Source organism: Rhipicephalus microplus, chromosome 2 (assembly GCF_043290135.1).
Source record: "Rhipicephalus microplus isolate Deutch F79 chromosome 2, USDA_Rmic, whole genome shotgun sequence".
Taxonomy (NCBI): domain Eukaryota; kingdom Metazoa; phylum Arthropoda; class Arachnida; order Ixodida; family Ixodidae; genus Rhipicephalus; species Rhipicephalus microplus.
Window position 1 is genome coordinate 282200022 of NC_134701.1, and position 17024 is coordinate 282217045.

The 17024-nt window shown below is 44.3% G+C and overlaps 1 protein-coding gene and 1 long non-coding RNA gene across 10 annotated transcripts in view; one reads left to right on the top strand and one right to left on the bottom strand.

The window, feature by feature from the left end:
- The first annotated feature begins 573 nt into the window (after positions 1-573).
- Positions 574-3380, top strand: LOC142788343 (uncharacterized). Its single transcript, XR_012889330.1, has 3 exons — positions 574-814; positions 1688-1888; positions 2200-3380. It is a non-coding gene; the product is annotated as an uncharacterized LOC142788343 (long non-coding RNA).
- A 1653-nt stretch (positions 3381-5033) lies between these two features.
- The window catches only part of LOC119179958 (uncharacterized), a 109660-nt gene continuing 97669 nt past the window's right edge, over positions 5034-17024 (bottom strand). For 8 of the 9 annotated variants that reach the window (XM_037431126.2, XM_037431105.2, XM_037431112.2 and 5 more), the window contains 7 exons: positions 16789-16869; positions 11133-11222; positions 10580-10653; positions 8945-9128; positions 8571-8642; positions 6519-6624; positions 5034-5213 (listed from right to left, as the gene is read on the bottom strand). In XM_037431126.2, coding sequence (XP_037287023.2) covers positions 6526-6624; positions 8571-8642; positions 8945-9128; positions 10580-10653; positions 11133-11222; positions 16789-16869 — 600 coding nt within the window. In that variant the 3' untranslated portion in view covers positions 5034-5213; positions 6519-6525. Of the gene's footprint in view, positions 5214-6219; positions 6445-6518; positions 6625-8570; positions 8643-8944; positions 9129-10579; positions 10654-11132; positions 11223-16788; positions 16870-17024 lie in introns of those variants that run through there. The other variant, XM_075882152.1, reaches the window with a different exon arrangement.

Consider the following 17024-nt stretch of genomic DNA (forward strand, 5'->3'; position numbering starts at 1 on the left):
GTTAGAAGATGAGAAAGGGCACCCAATTTTTGCAACCCGGTCGGGAGCACGGCGCAGTGCCTGCCGGCCGCCTGGGCGCGAACGCCTGAGTTGTGTCGCCACTCTCCGCTAGGTGCTCTCTTTCAGCGCACCACTAGAGTTAATGTATATGCTACCTATAAGGTAGCATATACATTAACATTAACCTATAAGGTAGCATATACAGTGACTCTACGCACCACCTGCGAGCATGCACGAACCCTAATAGGCCCCGTTCAGTCGAGTTTGCCAGTCTCACTGCAGCGCCATAATACATAGCCTAGAGGCTTGAGCAAGCTTGAGACGGCTTCACTGACAATGGAACGCAACGCTCGCGCCCTGCGTGTCAGCGGAGATTGGCCGGGATACATGGGAGACGCGCGCAAGCGTCTACTTCCTGCGTGCCCCTAACGGCGAATGTCAAAGCATAGCCTCCTATATAGGAGGCTATGGTCAAAGACTTTGAGACGGGGCTGTCTAAGCATAGCCTCCTATATAGAGGAGGCTATGGTCTAAGCAACGCAGCTCCCTCTGCACCACCTATCCAGCCGTCGATCCAGCGCGAGCTCTCAGCGAGGAGGAGGGAATGACAGCGGCGAGGCCAAGGATGCTAAAATTTGCCGGAGTGGTAGTGGCGCCCCTCAGCTGAAGGTGCGCGCCACCATCTTATACTACAAACAAAAAGCGCACCCTCCGCAACGCGGTTATGGTGGCTAGAAGATAACGCGGTCGCAGCCGCCGCATGTAGACGTACCATATGTTCTCTGGCATGGTGTCGACTGGACGTGTAAAACAGGTACGTACATCGTGCGTTGTGTACTGCTACACAAATCGAGCAATATAGCACATTTCGAGCTTGATGAAAATTTTCTGAACGCGGAACATTTGCTGACAGTTCGCAATCTGTACGTCTTTTATTTCACATCTGATGGTCTTTTTTTTTTTTTTTTCAACGGGTCTCTGAAGGGCCCAAATGTTCTAAGCCCGTCGGGCGGGCTGTACGCCTGACGGGAAGTCTGGGAGCCAACAGATGGCGATAACATATGTTAGAGGCACGTCTCGCCGAGTAGTTTCGACCAAACTGGACTACGACCGGGGAGTTGTCTGACTGTGCTTGGAACATTTCTTAAACACTTGCGAAAGCCAGTGATACACATTTCCATGCTTCTTGATATCACTAAGGCGGAGCCTGAACAGGAAAAAGATGCTAGTCGCTGAAATTAAATAGCCAACTTCCTAGATTTCATTATTGGCTGCCTTGTCAAGTTAATTGAAAGGGTGGTTCGCAACTATGACGTTAAGTAACATAATTTGGCCAATACACAATAACACGTTTTTAACCTACTTTTTTGCACCTTTTCTTTTGTTATTTGCATTTGCTTTCTGCAGAGAAGCGAGTAAAACCAGTAGGTATGAACTGTGCAGTGCCCGTTACAGCTGCACCTACTAGGGTTGCCACTGACTTTTGAGTGAAATTTGCCAAACAACGAGTGGGAACTAGAGAGGAGTCGCCAGAAGTTGCCACTTTTCTTCACAAATTTTGCCCAAAAATTCGCCACTCTAGATATTTGTGACCTACCTTTCCATAAAAATTGCTAATTATATACAGCCCCATGAAGTACGGTACCATCAATAACTCCTAAACTACGTTAACGTTTCTCAATGCCAGTCGCATCACCCGCTTCTCCATGGGAGGCTAAATAGGCTTGAAGCCACATCACCCACTACATCATCGGTGCACTGGCTGAGAAAGGGCATGCAGCACCAGCAGCGTCCCTCACAGAGCTGCCACCCGTTCTGTCGGAGGAGCTCTTCTTTCTCGAAGAGGAGGGAATCCTTCGGCATTGGTCCTGCCCTTTTGTGTTTGTTGGTGAGAAACGAGTGAAACTTGTCTTTCGGCCTGCCTGAATTTGGTAGGGCGATGTCTGTTCAATACTGCAGAAATGCCATGTAAATACGCAAAATATACGTATTTACGCCTTACTTGTTTTTCTTTTACCATGTAATGTACGTATGTATATATATCTTATTGCAAGAAATTGTGTGTTTGCATGTTCTGTTCTGTGGAGATGTTCTATTGGAATGTTATTAATGTCCACTGTTTCTGAGAATAAGTTTCTTTAAATACATGCTCTTTTTTCACTACACAATTTCTCTAACCAAAGTTCGTGATGGTTTCAGCCGTCGCGAGTACAGGGCGAGGCAGTCCGTCGCTACAACAAGAGCAAGCGGTGTGCGTAGGCTTCCTGCAGATTTGGAGAATTTCTTTGCAGTGGAATCATGTGTCCCATAATCGAACAACTTAATTACAAAAGAACAGAAATAAATTTGAAAGTACTGCGTAACTGTTGGAATGCCCGCCCCATGTTTTCTGTGCGGTCACTCTTACGCTACACATTCACCTCAGTGCAGCTTCTGAAGGCTGCCCAAAAAGGCCGACTTTTTGACTGGTGCGAAAAGTGTGTCAATACCAAATTGGAACTCTATATACCAAATCAGCTCGTACTACAGCAGTAAAGAAGTTGACAAGCTATCCAGGACGGTTGCAGCTGTGGTCCAAACAAGCGGCCTAACCGTCACCTGCTGGCAGGACTTCTTGCTGGCATTGTTTGTCTTTAAGCATGAGAGAGCGAACAAAACGTTTAGCTGACTCGGGGTACCCACAACACGTCCCAACTTCTGTCGCGGAAAGCCTTCTGAGGCAAATCTGCTCCGACGGAGGCGCGAAAATGCGTGCTACGCCTGCAAGGAAAAGTTTAGCTGTAATCTCATATATTCATGGTGCTTCACATAACCTGAATAAATTAGCAGAACATTGCAACGTGCGAGTAGTTTTCTCGGCACCCATAGAGCTAAACCGTCTTTGTCGAAAGACGAAACCGGAGTGCCCAGAGAAAGGTCTGTGTGAAAAGAATCACCGTATTAGGTTTGTCGCGTGCATCACAGGAGTCATCTACCGGATCCCATTAACGTGTGATGCATGCTATATAGGCCGAACCGGTAGATGCATCGATAGGCTGAACGAACACAAGAATAACGTGGCCAAGGCACAGCCTGAGGGTTTTCTTGCAATTCACTGCAAAGAATGCGGGTGCCAACCCCTCTTTATTCACACCAGCATAATCGAAAGAAGCACTAATTACATGACAAGGCTCATCATAGAAGCTAAATTCATTGCTAAGTTTGGGGACGCATGTATAAGCAAGCCATCGGTATCATTATCATTGAAAGAATTGCATTATTTGGATGTCGCATGAGTTGCAGTAGATCACAATTTTCTGGTTCTAGCACGTGGTTGTGACGCGCCATGTTTTGGTATAAGTATTGCTGTTACTCGGATTAAACCTCATTGTATAAAGTTAGCACCGTGTATGTGCTCTGTGTCTTCTTTTCTGTCCCATCCTGGATGCGCTATACCTCGAACAACATGAATAACCAACAAGCCCACTGTGCAACCTTTGCCGATTCCCTTGCATATAGGAAGAGAATGCTGGCTTCACAGCTGAGTCGCTCCCTAAAAAAAACTGGCCCAATGCCACATACACTGAACGTCATTATCTTTATTCATCATCGTTTTCCTGCTACTGCGCAACGCTTATTGCTAAACTCGGGCCGAGAGCATGAGGCGCAAGCTAGAAGAGAAGGGCTCATGATCCTTACCATACTGGACACTGTAGCCACAGCCGCTCCGCTTCGGCCATTCACATTTTGCATAAAGAGGCAAGAACAGCACAGCCATGTTGGCTGCTGTCACTTTCATTGTATCGTTGAAGAGCACTGTAATAATGGTGCTATAGATGTGAAGAAAGTAAACTGGACAAAAAGGCAACTTACCGCTGGCAGAGACAGAGCCTGGGACCTTCGGATGACATACGAGCAGGGAGGAGTGCTCTTGTTGAAGGTGGACCTAGCCTTGAAAAAGGTGGCCGGCAGTCGCTCTGCCCGAGTGTTACCAAGTGTAGTAGTCTGAAGTACGGACGAAAGGTTTTTCTGTTCTCTGAAGTCCCTTAAAGGGACACTAAAGGAAGAAACTATTTCTTCGTGCATTAGTGAATTACAAATTCACAACACCGAAGAAACCATTCTTACCGTGAGAAGACGCTTGGTAAGCAAGAAAGCACACAATAAAAAATCGTGAGTGGCGACACCAAAATGACATTCCAGCGCCTTAAGTTGCGACTTCATAGATTTTGACAGCGTCTACCAAGTCATATGTAGCTGCTAATCGGTAAAATGAGGTGCATCATACTGTGATGAGGCCATGGACATAACACACCAAATTTGACGAAATTTAATTGAACCAGTATTGCCAGAATACGAATAATACCATTTGAAATTTGTTATGTCGCGCCTAGAGATTTCAAAACGCCCCGCTGTGGTGGTCTAGTGGCTAAGGTACTCAGCTGCTGACCCGCAAATCGCGGGATCATATCCCGGCTGCGGCGGCTGCATTTCCGAAGGAGGCGAAAATGTTGTAGGCCCGTGTGCTCAGATTTGGGAGCACATTAAAGAACCCCAGGTGGTCGAAATTTCCGGAGCCCTCCACTACGGGGTTTCTCATAATTATATGATGTTTTTGGGACGTTAAACCCCACATATCAATCACAGATCTCAAAACTTTAAAAATTAAACCTTGACATTGATTTTTTCTGTTATTAATACTAAGCATATAATGGTGAAATTTATGACATTAGTGCTCTTGGAATACAATTTATCAATCTATGTTAAACTGTTGTTTCACCTTGGTATCCATTTATACATACCAAGTTACTACAATTGAGCCACACTAATGAAAGGTGGCAGGTTTTAACGTGACATGTTTCATGACTAAAACGGGTTTCATGTCGCTTAGTACGCAGAGCATGGTCAATATTAATTAAACACCGCAAGAATGTAAGCTGATTAATCAGAGGAATTCAAGTTGTGATTGCAAAGAAAACAATACAAAATAATCAGAGCAAAAGGAGCTAATGCATCTCACTTCCTTTAAGGTGTAAAAATAAAGACCAGAAGAATAAATATGAACAAGTGATGACTTTATTGGTCATGTCAGTTGGTGGGCAAAAATACCATTACTTTATTAGGAGAGAAGGTTGCACAAAAATAATCGAATAAACATCAAAACATTAAGATCTCAATGACTCATCAATGTAACATGGAGTTCACTGATTTTGATCTATAAATGCTCCACGATTCTGCAAGAGAAAAGAAAACAAAAAATGTTAGTCTTCCCTCTGAAACATCGTTTATGCTACTTCACATCATGTGCGCGTCTGCAATGCTACAAGTCACTGAAGTGTTCAGGTGGCATTGTAACGCATTTTCCACTGTTGCAGCACACAGACGGCAGAAAGCTTGATCCTAAGCCTTGAAAACTAACTCTTCAGTTTTTTCAGTTTATCTTGATTCAATGATAGAAGAGGGATTCACTTTATCTTCTAGCACACAATCTGGAGGACAGCAGGCATAAGCTATCACAAACAGTTTGGCAGGACAGCGGGGCCTATAGACATCAACTGGACACTGCATTTAACACAAAATTTAAACTATGCATCAGCATAAATACATGGTATAACTGTGGTTTTAGCGCATAAAGAAACAAAAAGAACACAGGACCAAGTGCTTGTCCTGTGTTCAGTGCAATTGTCTCGTGCGCTAAAACCACAGTTATACCATGCCCAACAAACTAGTCCAAGTTTCATAAATGCAGACATTTAAAAAAATAAAAAAAGCCAGCTCCACGCCATGAAAGTCGTTAAAATAGTAAAGCTGATGCCACTCCTATGTCACACCACTGCTTTCTATTGCCTATCGGGCAACTTCTTGCTCGGGAGTACAAGCAGGCCACTCTGGAAGAGTGAACTCTCAAAGAGCCGACAGACTCCTTTATGCTTCACCGAGGCCCTCACGAACCCACTTCTCGCAAAGAGCTGGGTTACGATGCGCTTAGCACCGCGCCTCACTTCCTACTATGCCTCTCACTGATTTACGTCTTCCATTGAGCCTCATTCTTGCTCATCTTGGAGTGCCTCCCATCGGTTTCCCGTTTCCACGAAATTTGTCAGTCAATTTAAGAGAAAACTAGGCAGGTGCAAACATGCATATTATAGTCATTTCAGGTGATGAATGACAGTATTAATGAAAAGGTAGTACGTTAAATGGTGCAAATACACTTTTCCTGTGCAGAAAAAAAAAAAAAGGGCAGAGTAGCGCTTTTTTATTTTGTTAACGTGGAGTGAAATCGAACATCTTTACTGTTCGCAAGCCCATCCTGGGCTGAATGATGCCCTGAGTAAACAGGAGGACACCTCGCCTAAGTCAGCCCAATAACAAGCGCTGTTTAGCTGTACCACTGCTGAACGTTGCCTGCACAGCAAGCTCGAAACAAGCGAGTCGTTGAAAAGGTTTGTGCCTGTGTGCAGCTTGCTGCAAAAGAAAAGAATATGCCTGATGTACCACCTATAACCATGAACAATTACTATAACGTAAGGCTCACCCACCAAGTAACTAGCTAGGCGGGGGCTGAGAGCCCTCATGTTGGCGAGGAGGGTCATCTTCTGATTCGGTCCTTGGCACTGCATCTTCATGTGAGACTTCTGATGCATCCTGGCAATGGGAGGGGGTACACAGAGAAGAGTACAATTCACTATACTTATCAACTGTTCAATGCCCCAAAGTGATACATTTAGCAGAGGCAGAAAGAGGGGCTTCAGAGCCCTTGGTGACCTACAATATGCATATTAAACTACCATTCTTGAATTTAGCCTGAATTAAAATGCAGCCTTGGACGCTGACAGTCGAACTCTGGACATAATTCTTAACAGCAAGACACTGTAGCCACTGGGTGGAAATTGTAAGTATTTAATGTTTCTGAGAGCTGCTTGAATACTTATGTCAGTGCCTACCAATGCTTGCAAGCTCCTTTTAAATAGGAATGTACCCACGATATAAATAGTCAACCAACTGAAGTGCAATATCATACACCAGGCGCAATCACTAAGCAATATGGTGTAAAAAGTCTCGCACATCTTAGACTCTACCACAATATTTTCCTTCTGCACACTGCTTCTGTATTATATTATGAACAAGGTTTAACATCTGAATGAAGGCACAAAATTATATGTTCTCTCCAAATGCATGTGCAGCAAAACAAAGCAACAAAACCGAATACCGTATTTACTCGCATAATCCTCGCACTGTTTTTGTCGAAGAACTGATGCAAAGTTGGGGGATGCGAGAATTACGCGGGGAAAATGTTCTACGAAAACGTACAGAGCGAAAAAGAAAGCGAAGTGGCTGCAAATTCGGATTCTCACACCAGCAACTTACAGCAAGCTTTAGGAAGTACTAATTAGAACTTACCTCTACAATAAAAGTCGAGGTTCAACACAAGGCAAGATTTATTTGAGACACAAAAAGTGCAAGCAAATAGTCAAGAACTAGAATACCATACGCAAAGCTTGTGGGCGTTGCGGGCGTAATGGTAGCGTTCGTCGCTCAACAGGAGCCCTCAAAAGGTAAGCGTAGGACGTCAGTATTGGGCTAATGGCTATTTAACAGAATCGTCCGCAGTTTCCTCCTGAAGAAATAAAGTTTACCATCAATCCCAGTTTTAGGCCCACGGCAGGCCCAATGCGTCTTGGTGGCTTTCAGCTGCCGTCACCAGTTGCGAACACTAAACTCGCAGACTCCGAAGGGCCTACCGGCGGTCCTGTTGCCGTCGTTTAGTGCATGATCTATCACTTGCAACTAGAAGCGGCCGTGTAGCTTCAGTATCACTCCATAACATGCCAAGATTACCGACACAGCGTACAAAACACGCCGCAACGCGTACTGGCCACTTCGGCTTGGCTTGCATTGGATTAAATCTGCGTGCAATAGTACGTTTAATGCTTAAGAGATAGCGACAGATGGCACGCACTATCATCATCTGTGGTTGAAACAAGCAGACGACATTATTGCGGCAGTTTTCGGGGGTGCGATAATTTCTCGAGAAAAAAAAGAAATCGTATTTTTCTTGGGCGATGTGGGGGATGCGAGAATTATGCGAGTGCGAGGATTACGAGAGTAAATACGGTAGTGTATTAAGAGAGAGGCTCACATAACAAAAGAAAAAAGTAAGCCAAGCTTGATGGCCCGGGAGAACACCCCGGCTGCAGCCGTTTGAACTGTGCCTATGTAATCAAGAACCACATTATAAGGCCGGGAGCCAGCCAGATGGACGAGACGAGCCTCGCCAGCGATGCGGTGTATATAAATTGCCGAAATTTGGGTCTGAATTCCTGAGGCACTCGTTCGTCGTACCTCCAAGAATTGCATGATTTCCAATGCCCGTGATGGCACTGAAAATGAGGTGCTTTAGGAGGACATCTCTGATGAGGGAGTTTCAGATCTAAGTGCATCAGACAATGGTAAATAGGTCTGCGAATAAATGTTTTTGATTTCTATTCTGCTCAAGCTATATTAGTGTGAAAACTTTTCTTTTTTTTCTCCCACTTGCTATCCCCAAAATTCTACCGGACTATACACAGGACAAGGTAAACTCTACTTACAGATGCTGGTTGCCTTGAGGCAGCATCATCCATAGGCTGTTCTGCCACACCACCTTCAGCTCCCCCTACAGCCTGCATTCATTAGAGCGAGAGAGGGAGAGAAAAAACAATTTGCGAGACAACTTTTTTTCGCAACCAAGAAGAAAATGCAAAGGCCGCAAATGTCCCGCCCAAAACAATGCCCTAAGCAATATGTTCTAAATGACTAATTCTTGTGTAATGTTTGAATTTTCAACACACAGAATGCCACTTCACTATGTCTGAACTTTTTGGAATCAGGTCATGCTGTACCTTCTACACAAGTGTTCTCCGCCAGTAATCCTAATGGCTGCTTCAGCAAGCAGAACTACTGCGTACAGTGGCATATAACTAACCCCCAACAACGCTGGTGCTGCCACGTCTTCAGGCTGCTGGTCATCGGCATCTTGCTCTGCGGCAGGCGACTGATCGGCTTCGGCCAAATCTTGGGTTCCCTCAGCCTCGGGCTCAGTTTCCAGCTCACGATCTTCGTCATCTTCCGCTTCCTCCCCCTGCTGCTCGCCGCCAGGTGCAAGGCCTCTGCAATGAATGAAATGCAAATTTCTGCAAGCAGGCTTCCTAGCCCGCCTCACTTGCCCTAACCGAAACGGTCGTTGAGTGGTCTGTTGAAGCTGCAAGGCACATCTATAAGAGTAAGACGGTGCGAGAGAGAGAAATATGACAGGAATGGTGGCATCAGCCCATATGCTGACGAGATATTTGTCATTCTAATCTCAGTCTGACATTTTGATTAGGGCAGAAAAGTATTCTGGATTCCAGTTTGAAGTCTCACGTAATAGTTAAGTCAGAAAAGAAAGTCTAGAGAAGCATAATTGGAAATTTTGCATAGAGCAGTGACTCACTAAAATGAAGTCACATAAAATGGGCTAACGCCCAAGCATGAGGCGGGATGAAAGGGCTCCAAGTAGCAATTTGCTATACCTCAAATATGATTCCGGTGTTTCGGCATGCCACATGTGTATTATGGAATGTGTTCAAGACGTCTTTGCAGGCGTAAGTACGTAGAACATCGTAACTTTGAAAAAGGCTTTGATCCTTCACAGCAATGTTCAACAGAGGACTTCTAGTTAGACACAGAGAAACACTTGAGTAGAGTGCATTTGAAGCAGGCTGCAGGAAAGAACTACAACGACAGTGTGTCCAGGGCACTGAACACATTTGACAAGAGAATCAGGACAATAGCCAGCACAGGCACAAAAATGTGTCCCATAATATAGCGTACCAGATTAGTCAGAATAAAAATGCCACAGTTCAACTAGTTAATCACCAGAACCCCTTCAACTTAGACAAAGCTTAGTTATAAGTTATATTGTTTCCTTCTTTTCACATGCTGCCTTTCAATGCTGATAGCTTGGGAAGAAGTTAAAATCAGGCCACCCTTCCAGCATTTGTATTATAACAAACCCTTCTGTTTCATACTTTCTTTCTTATGCCTAATGCACTTAATTTTACTTTACGGGCCGGGATCAGCGTGCATCTACTACTTGAGAAACGTTGATGACTGTGCCACACAGACTGGGTGTGGCTTAGTTCAAGTGAGTGAGTGAAACAACTTTATTGACGATCCGGCATAAAGGGGGAAGGGGTAGGGGGATTAAAGCTAGACACTAGCGTGCTCGGACGTCCCGGAGCAGCAACCTACTCGCGTCAAATCCGTGGGGACGCCGCTTTCGGCCGCTGGCGTTCCAGGATGCTAAGCACGTGCTGGAGCACGTCTCTTTGATTGCCTGGCTCTCGACTGATGATTTTGCTGCTTATGGCAGTTGGCATTACTTCTTGGTTACCCGGCGGTGGTGCACAGTCACAACGGAGGTGTCTCTGGGTGGCTCGCGCCCCCCTACCTACCTACCCCTAGTTCAAGTGAGAAATTTTATGCATCATGAAAATGGTTCCCGTTACTCGAATGTCGCTTGATGGAATAAAAATATCGAGTTGTGTACAATGATGCATGAATGATATACCACACTCACTGTTGCAGAAAAGCCAGTTCAATGTTGTACATAGCCTGCTGCACATCTTGATTCACACCACGCAAGGCATGGGCCTGCAAATGTGACATTTACAGCCTTCAATAAAACAGTATTAGTAATCACTGTTTCATATTTAACAAAAAGTTCCCTTTCCCAGAGACAGGGCACGAAGTTTTACTGATGCTGATTTTCTTATGGGGAGCAATAATACACATATCTTGCACGGATACATAAAAGAATAATATGCGAAGTTTAGAAACATCTTAAGGGGCTGTTAATTTACCCAAAATACGACGAAATCTATCAAAGTTTTAGAGCGAAGTAACAACCTGTTGAACTAGTTTTCATTTTTTTGCAAATTTCATATTAGCAGGTTTGACTGCAGTTTAATAAAAACAAAAAGTCAGTTAATCTGACGTCTCTAGCAACCCAACTCGTGTTAAATTAAACATAGGTTACGTGATAGCTGCTGTCAGGTTACATTAATTACATGTAAGCTCGTTCTTCGGAAGTTGAGTCATTAGTTGCCTAGCAGAAAAAGCAATGCACTGACCTCCGCCATCATGAGCATGTTGTTGTCCAATACTGGCAATTGCTCTGCCACAGGACCCTCACCACCAGGTTGAGGCAGCTCTGCAGCTTGCTGAAAAATTGGCAGGCAAAGTGACATTTTCGTGAATTCGCGAGCCGCATTCACCAGAATAGACAGTTCAATCCTTATAGAATATTTCTTGTAATAAATAAAGCTTTTTTTTAGTTTGACGAACAAGCCACAAGAAAGGAGGCAATAACGAAAAAGCTCTTCAATGACAAATATGAGGTGGACTGTCAACTTGAATGAGAGAGAGGGAGAAATGAGGAAGGAAACTTTAGATTTGAGGCTTGAGAGAGTGCAGTTGTATAAGAAAAAAAGAAAATATATAGATACCATACTGCAAATACTATTAAAGAGATATAGGTAGTTACATTACACAATTGTAGTAATAATATATAATAAAACTCAGGGTTTTGAATCCCAAAACTATGGTATGATTATGATAAACACTATAGTGGAGGTCTATAGAAGTTTTGAGCACCTGGAGTTCTTGAATAATCACCTGAATCTAAGTATAATCATTTTTGCTTGTACTTGAAATGCAGCCACAGTGGTTACACATTCGCAGGATAATGTCACTTAACTGATTACTATAATGGCATGCACCCCTTGTTCCAGTACATCCTGCTCTACAGCACATGGCAAGCGATACACTGTTGACTTCTGTAGTCTAGTTAATCTTACTGATGATGGGAGAGATGTGAAGGCTAATTTCATCAGGCATAGCTTTGAATGAATCAGATATTGCAACCCTTGTAGTGAAGGATGAGTGCTACGTCACTGTAGTTGACAACAGCTCTTAGTTTAGATAAAAAGGGGCAAGGGATGTGTGTTCATACAACTGTTAAGGTGTGCTAGAAAACTGGAGTTAGCCGGGTCAGCTTTGTGAACATGCACGCATCGTATGCCAACATGTAGGATAAAGCTACGAACAATGTGCCAGGCGGCAGCAGTGACAACAACAATGGGACCACTTATGCGTTGGCTTAAGGATCCGTGAATACCTACAGTACTGTGGTGGCACATGACAAGCTGGCTGAATAGCGTGACCCATTTTATGATGAACCTTGACACAAAGATTTGTAAGTACTTTTGATATGCAAATAACAGCGGTGACACATTTGTGCTGCAAAGTTCTGCCCTTCTTTCACAGATGAATTTTTTTTGGCTGATTTCAATTCAATAAGGTTTCACTGAACATGTCAATTCTGTTTACTTCAAGCAGCATGGCTGTTTCCATTAGGCATTGTCTACACCATATAGCTGATCATATAAATGGACCATTCGTTCAGCAAGGTTCGGAATTCACAGAAAAAAAAAGTACGTCTGTGTTTCACATATGCTGTGTTTACATGACTGTAGGCTGACGCATTTAGTTTTAATTTGAAAGCCGAGGTTAGGGTGTCGACAAGGAATCGAAAACTAGTTTAATTTGTAAAGTCTTTCTGAAAATAGTTCCCGCCTCTTTCTGCAAAACTAGCTTTTCTGCACAGCTTTCAAGCACTGCCGTGAAGACACCTTCTATTTCGTGATTTGGTTTTTTTTTTTTGGATATATCGTGAATAATTTTAATTTTTTTTATGAAATGTGCTCATGCTTCCTCCCCCCCCCTTTTTTTTTGCTGTACAATTTCAGGCGAGTTGATCTACACTCCAATTGACTTAAAAGCGTGCAAATACAGTACCTGAGTTAAGTTGAATCTCTCAATAAATTAAATAATGTACTTTTGGGCTTGTTTCATATTCACAATAAAAATCATCAGCAAAAACAGCAGACCATACGAGGAGGAAGACACGTACGCAAAACATTTTGTTTAGGTGTCTTCCTCCTCATCTGGTCTGTTGTTTTAAGGGGAAGGCCAAAAATCTTGAAGGCCAAAAAATTTCCGAAAAAGCAATTTTTTGAAGTACTTTGTTTATTAATTTATAGGGCCTGAAGAAGGTGTTCCTAACATGCTATTGCCAAGTAATGCGTATTCATTAAGTAATTCGGTCTCAAAGTCGGTTTCGTGACCATTTTCCCTTGGCAACCCACCTCAAAAACGGTCATATTCGACGCCGCGGCGCCTGAAAACCACGCCAAATAGCACGGCCATTTTGGTCTCATTTGAAAGCCATATTCTTCTTTTGTCTATTCCAAGTGGAAAAACGCTTTTCATCTAGCAACAATGCAGCTATCGCGAATAAAGAAAAACCAAATACTCGCACATCATTGGTGCGTTTATATCACATGGGGCAGTTCCCATTTCTCTATTGGATGTCAAGGGCATAGTGAAACAGAATATGATCTAGTGGCACGATCATCTGGGCCCCATCGTCAGCTTTCACAGGGATTCCGCCAGGTGGCGCCACTGCTACTTTTCATGCTAGCTTCAGCTGCATTCTTGGGCCGTCACGGACTCCTGCAGAGCTACGGATGTGGTAACTTCTAACGCGCATTTGCTTTCTGGTTCATGCAAACGTAAAATTAGGAAGTTAGTTACTGCATGGACAACCTGGCAAAAGCGTTGGCGATGGCATTAGGAAGCAATGATGGTTTTCCTCGGGGAATGCGCACTTCACTGCCGTTTATCATGTGCACATATTCACAGAGGATGTATCTTGGCTCGAAATGATGTTCGTACACCGCTGAAGTTTCGGTCAGAGGCTTGTCAGCCCTCTGGAAGTTGCGCTCCCACTTTCTGTGGAGATCGTCATCCTTGGGAACTGCAAACAGAAATACCTTCGGAGCGTCCCGGTTAACAGTTGGGCAACCCAGAGCAACGCAATGAGAATCCGTTCTCCACTTAGGCATGTTGGGAGCTACATGTTTGTTGGTGCGGGATATCTCACAAAGTACAGACTCCACCCCGGTACTGGCGAGAGAATGCAGCAGATTACAGCGTATCACGTGCAGTAAAGTAACTTGTTAGAAATTGAAATGCAATAATCCGGCCTGCAAGAGACGCTCATCGGCTTCGCTCTCTTACACGGCCCGCGGCCCACAAGAGTGCGGTACGTGTATCACAGGAACACTTCTTGAGAAGCACGCACACGGACCAGAGAAACGAAAAAAGTATCTCGTGTGCGCTAGGATTTCCTTTTTGCCGTCACTGGTCCTCTCGTTTATATCACACAGGCTAAAATGATTTCAAACATCTGCGAATGACAAAAAAGCGACAGCATGATGCTTCCCGTTTATGGTATTGGCCTTAACGCGTACTTCGAAATGAGCACATGGGATAAAAGTGACACGGAATAACACGGTACTAGATGTAACACAATACACGAAACGAAAAAAAAGCAGCATATTTACTTTTTCATGTTTTGTTGGGCTGACACTATTCCTTAGGATACCCATAGATCTATGCTTTCCGTGCGCCTTGGTCAGTCGGAAATACAAACACATACACTCGCAGCCCAGATTCACACTTTCCACAGAAATGTGGACCCAACACTTCCTTGGCACCGCAGCTGCTCGCAATCTGGTGAATCAACAACGAACACGAGCACAACCACAGGCAGCACACATCACAACTCCGAAGAGCCTGACGGCACACAGAGAACGATGGAACATTAGTCTTTTTTCGTCGAAGCGCAGTAATGCTGCAGGGACTGCAACGCCGCTGTTAATGTGCCACCGAATGACGGCATCGGTTGCATTGTGTGCCACCACAGCGCACAACGCAACCAGCGTCGTCAGCCCGTTGACATATGCGGTAGAGCTTCCAGGCCTTGACGAAGTTTCTTCAGGTGGCGGTGGCTCAACGTGCCAAACTCACATACATTCTCACGCACACGCACTGATTGACTCCCGTGCTGCTTGCGCTATCCAGAGAAGACGCCGCCAGCGCACGCTCGCTTCGCGCGCATGACATGAAAAAGCGCAGTGGCGCCGTGAGAAATCCTAGCGGCCATCCGTGTCGTTTTGGATCGACAGCAGCTGCAGCCTGCCGGCCATGCCACTAGATCATATTCTAGTTCACTATAGTCAAGGGGTTCGTCTGCTAGACAGCGGTGTGCAATCCGCCATTTTGTGACGAGGCCTAAGCGACGGCTGTGGGATCGGTGTGATGGCAGGCAGTCATCGAAAGTTCCATATTGTTCATGCGTTCAAAAAGAAGCGGAACCCTCTGCCGCCGAGAACATGGAAAAAGCTGGCTGTGCCAACGCCATCACGAACGCGGCTCCCGCGATCACAGACGGGATAGCCGGGGCCAACGATCACACACGAGATCTGTGCATCGGCACACCCCTGGTTTCTGATGCTGAAAAAGTAGCCCTTGCGTGTTGTGCGAGTGACATTCAAAGGGACCTTTTGTCGACGTCAGCCTCACGACGCGAGCGGTCTGTTTTTTGAGACTTTGAAGCGACCGCGACTACTGGAATGCCGTTCACCGTCGTAAGCTGCTTCAGTGTATGAAGTGCAGTGTGTGTGGCGAGCCTGGAAATATTTCCGAGGAAGATTGGGAATATGGCATCGCCATGAAACTTGTGCTGACGGGTGATGAGTGCAGGGAAGTGAAATTTGTACGAAGCTCGCCGAGAGCAAAAGGGGGAAGGGGGATGCGGCGCGCAACTCGTTCGAGATCAAGGTGCTCGCGGTTCGCATGGCACAGCAAACGGACAAACTGCGTTGAATTGCATTTTTTTTAACCCTAAATGTTTCATGAAGATGCAAAGACATAAAAATTATGTAAAAGCGGGAATGTCTTCTGTTTCGTAGAAGGCTGCCGCGCACGTTACTGATGACTGCGCAAGCACCGTTAAAACGCTGTATGCTGATCTGAACTATGGAAACCCTGGAAACATCTGGCATGCAATGAAAAGAAAGTGCTAAAAAAATGATGACTACATTCCTGGCGGCTTCTAGCATTATTACTGAACTGATTTACACCATTACCTGTTGAATATACGTGCTCACCGTGTCCCTAAACTTCTTTTCTTGTTTTCTCAAAACATTTTTCACCAAGTCAGAGGCCATTGCCCGCAGTATCTTTTGATCTACTGGTTGGATTTTGATAACTGTTGCAGCATTTGAAAACTTAAACATTGATGAAGGAAATAAGACGAAAACATTATGATAAGTTCATTAAGAACAGTGATTTAATTAGCAATATAATTAAAGCACAGTTTAAGATTTCTGACGAGTCCACTTGTTAAGACCATAACTCTTGAACCAATGAAGCTAAAGATAAAATTATGGTTTCCTTGCACTTTCTGTTCTTTACAGAACACTGCCATATCTAATTTGCAGCAATCTTTTATGACAAAGCTGTCTAAACAGTGGACAGAATGTAAGTTTATGGAACAGTCAATATTTTAAAATCTGGAAGTGACAGCTGAAAACTAAATGCATATTTGTTTTCAGCTGCGAGAAATGCATATTACATAAAATTTTCAGTTCTAAATACACAAAATAAAAAAATTAAGAGCAGTTTAACTGGTGCTGTCTTACTGGAATAATTAGAGAAGGATAGTTTCAAAAAAACACACAGAGGCACTGTCAAAGATCAGAGTGCTTGCAACAAGGCATGCGAGCAGAACAAATGCTCTGAAAATTGAAAATAATGCACAAATCGAATACACACACCTATATTTACAAGAGACTGACAAAAAGTGCGGTTGACACTTACAGAAGCTGAAACTGTTGTGTCCTTCTCTGGCCAAGCCTGCTCAAACACAGGATCTATTGGTCTGGCCGAAGCTGCTTGATCCTAGAGAAATAAATCCAAACTTGTACATCGGACATCCATCAGTACGGCCAGAACTATCAAAATGATACAGTATAGACCGCTTATAACGTAAGTCGCGGGAGTCGCAAATATCCGCACTATAACCAAAACAACCTTTTTCAAGGGCCGCACTTGCA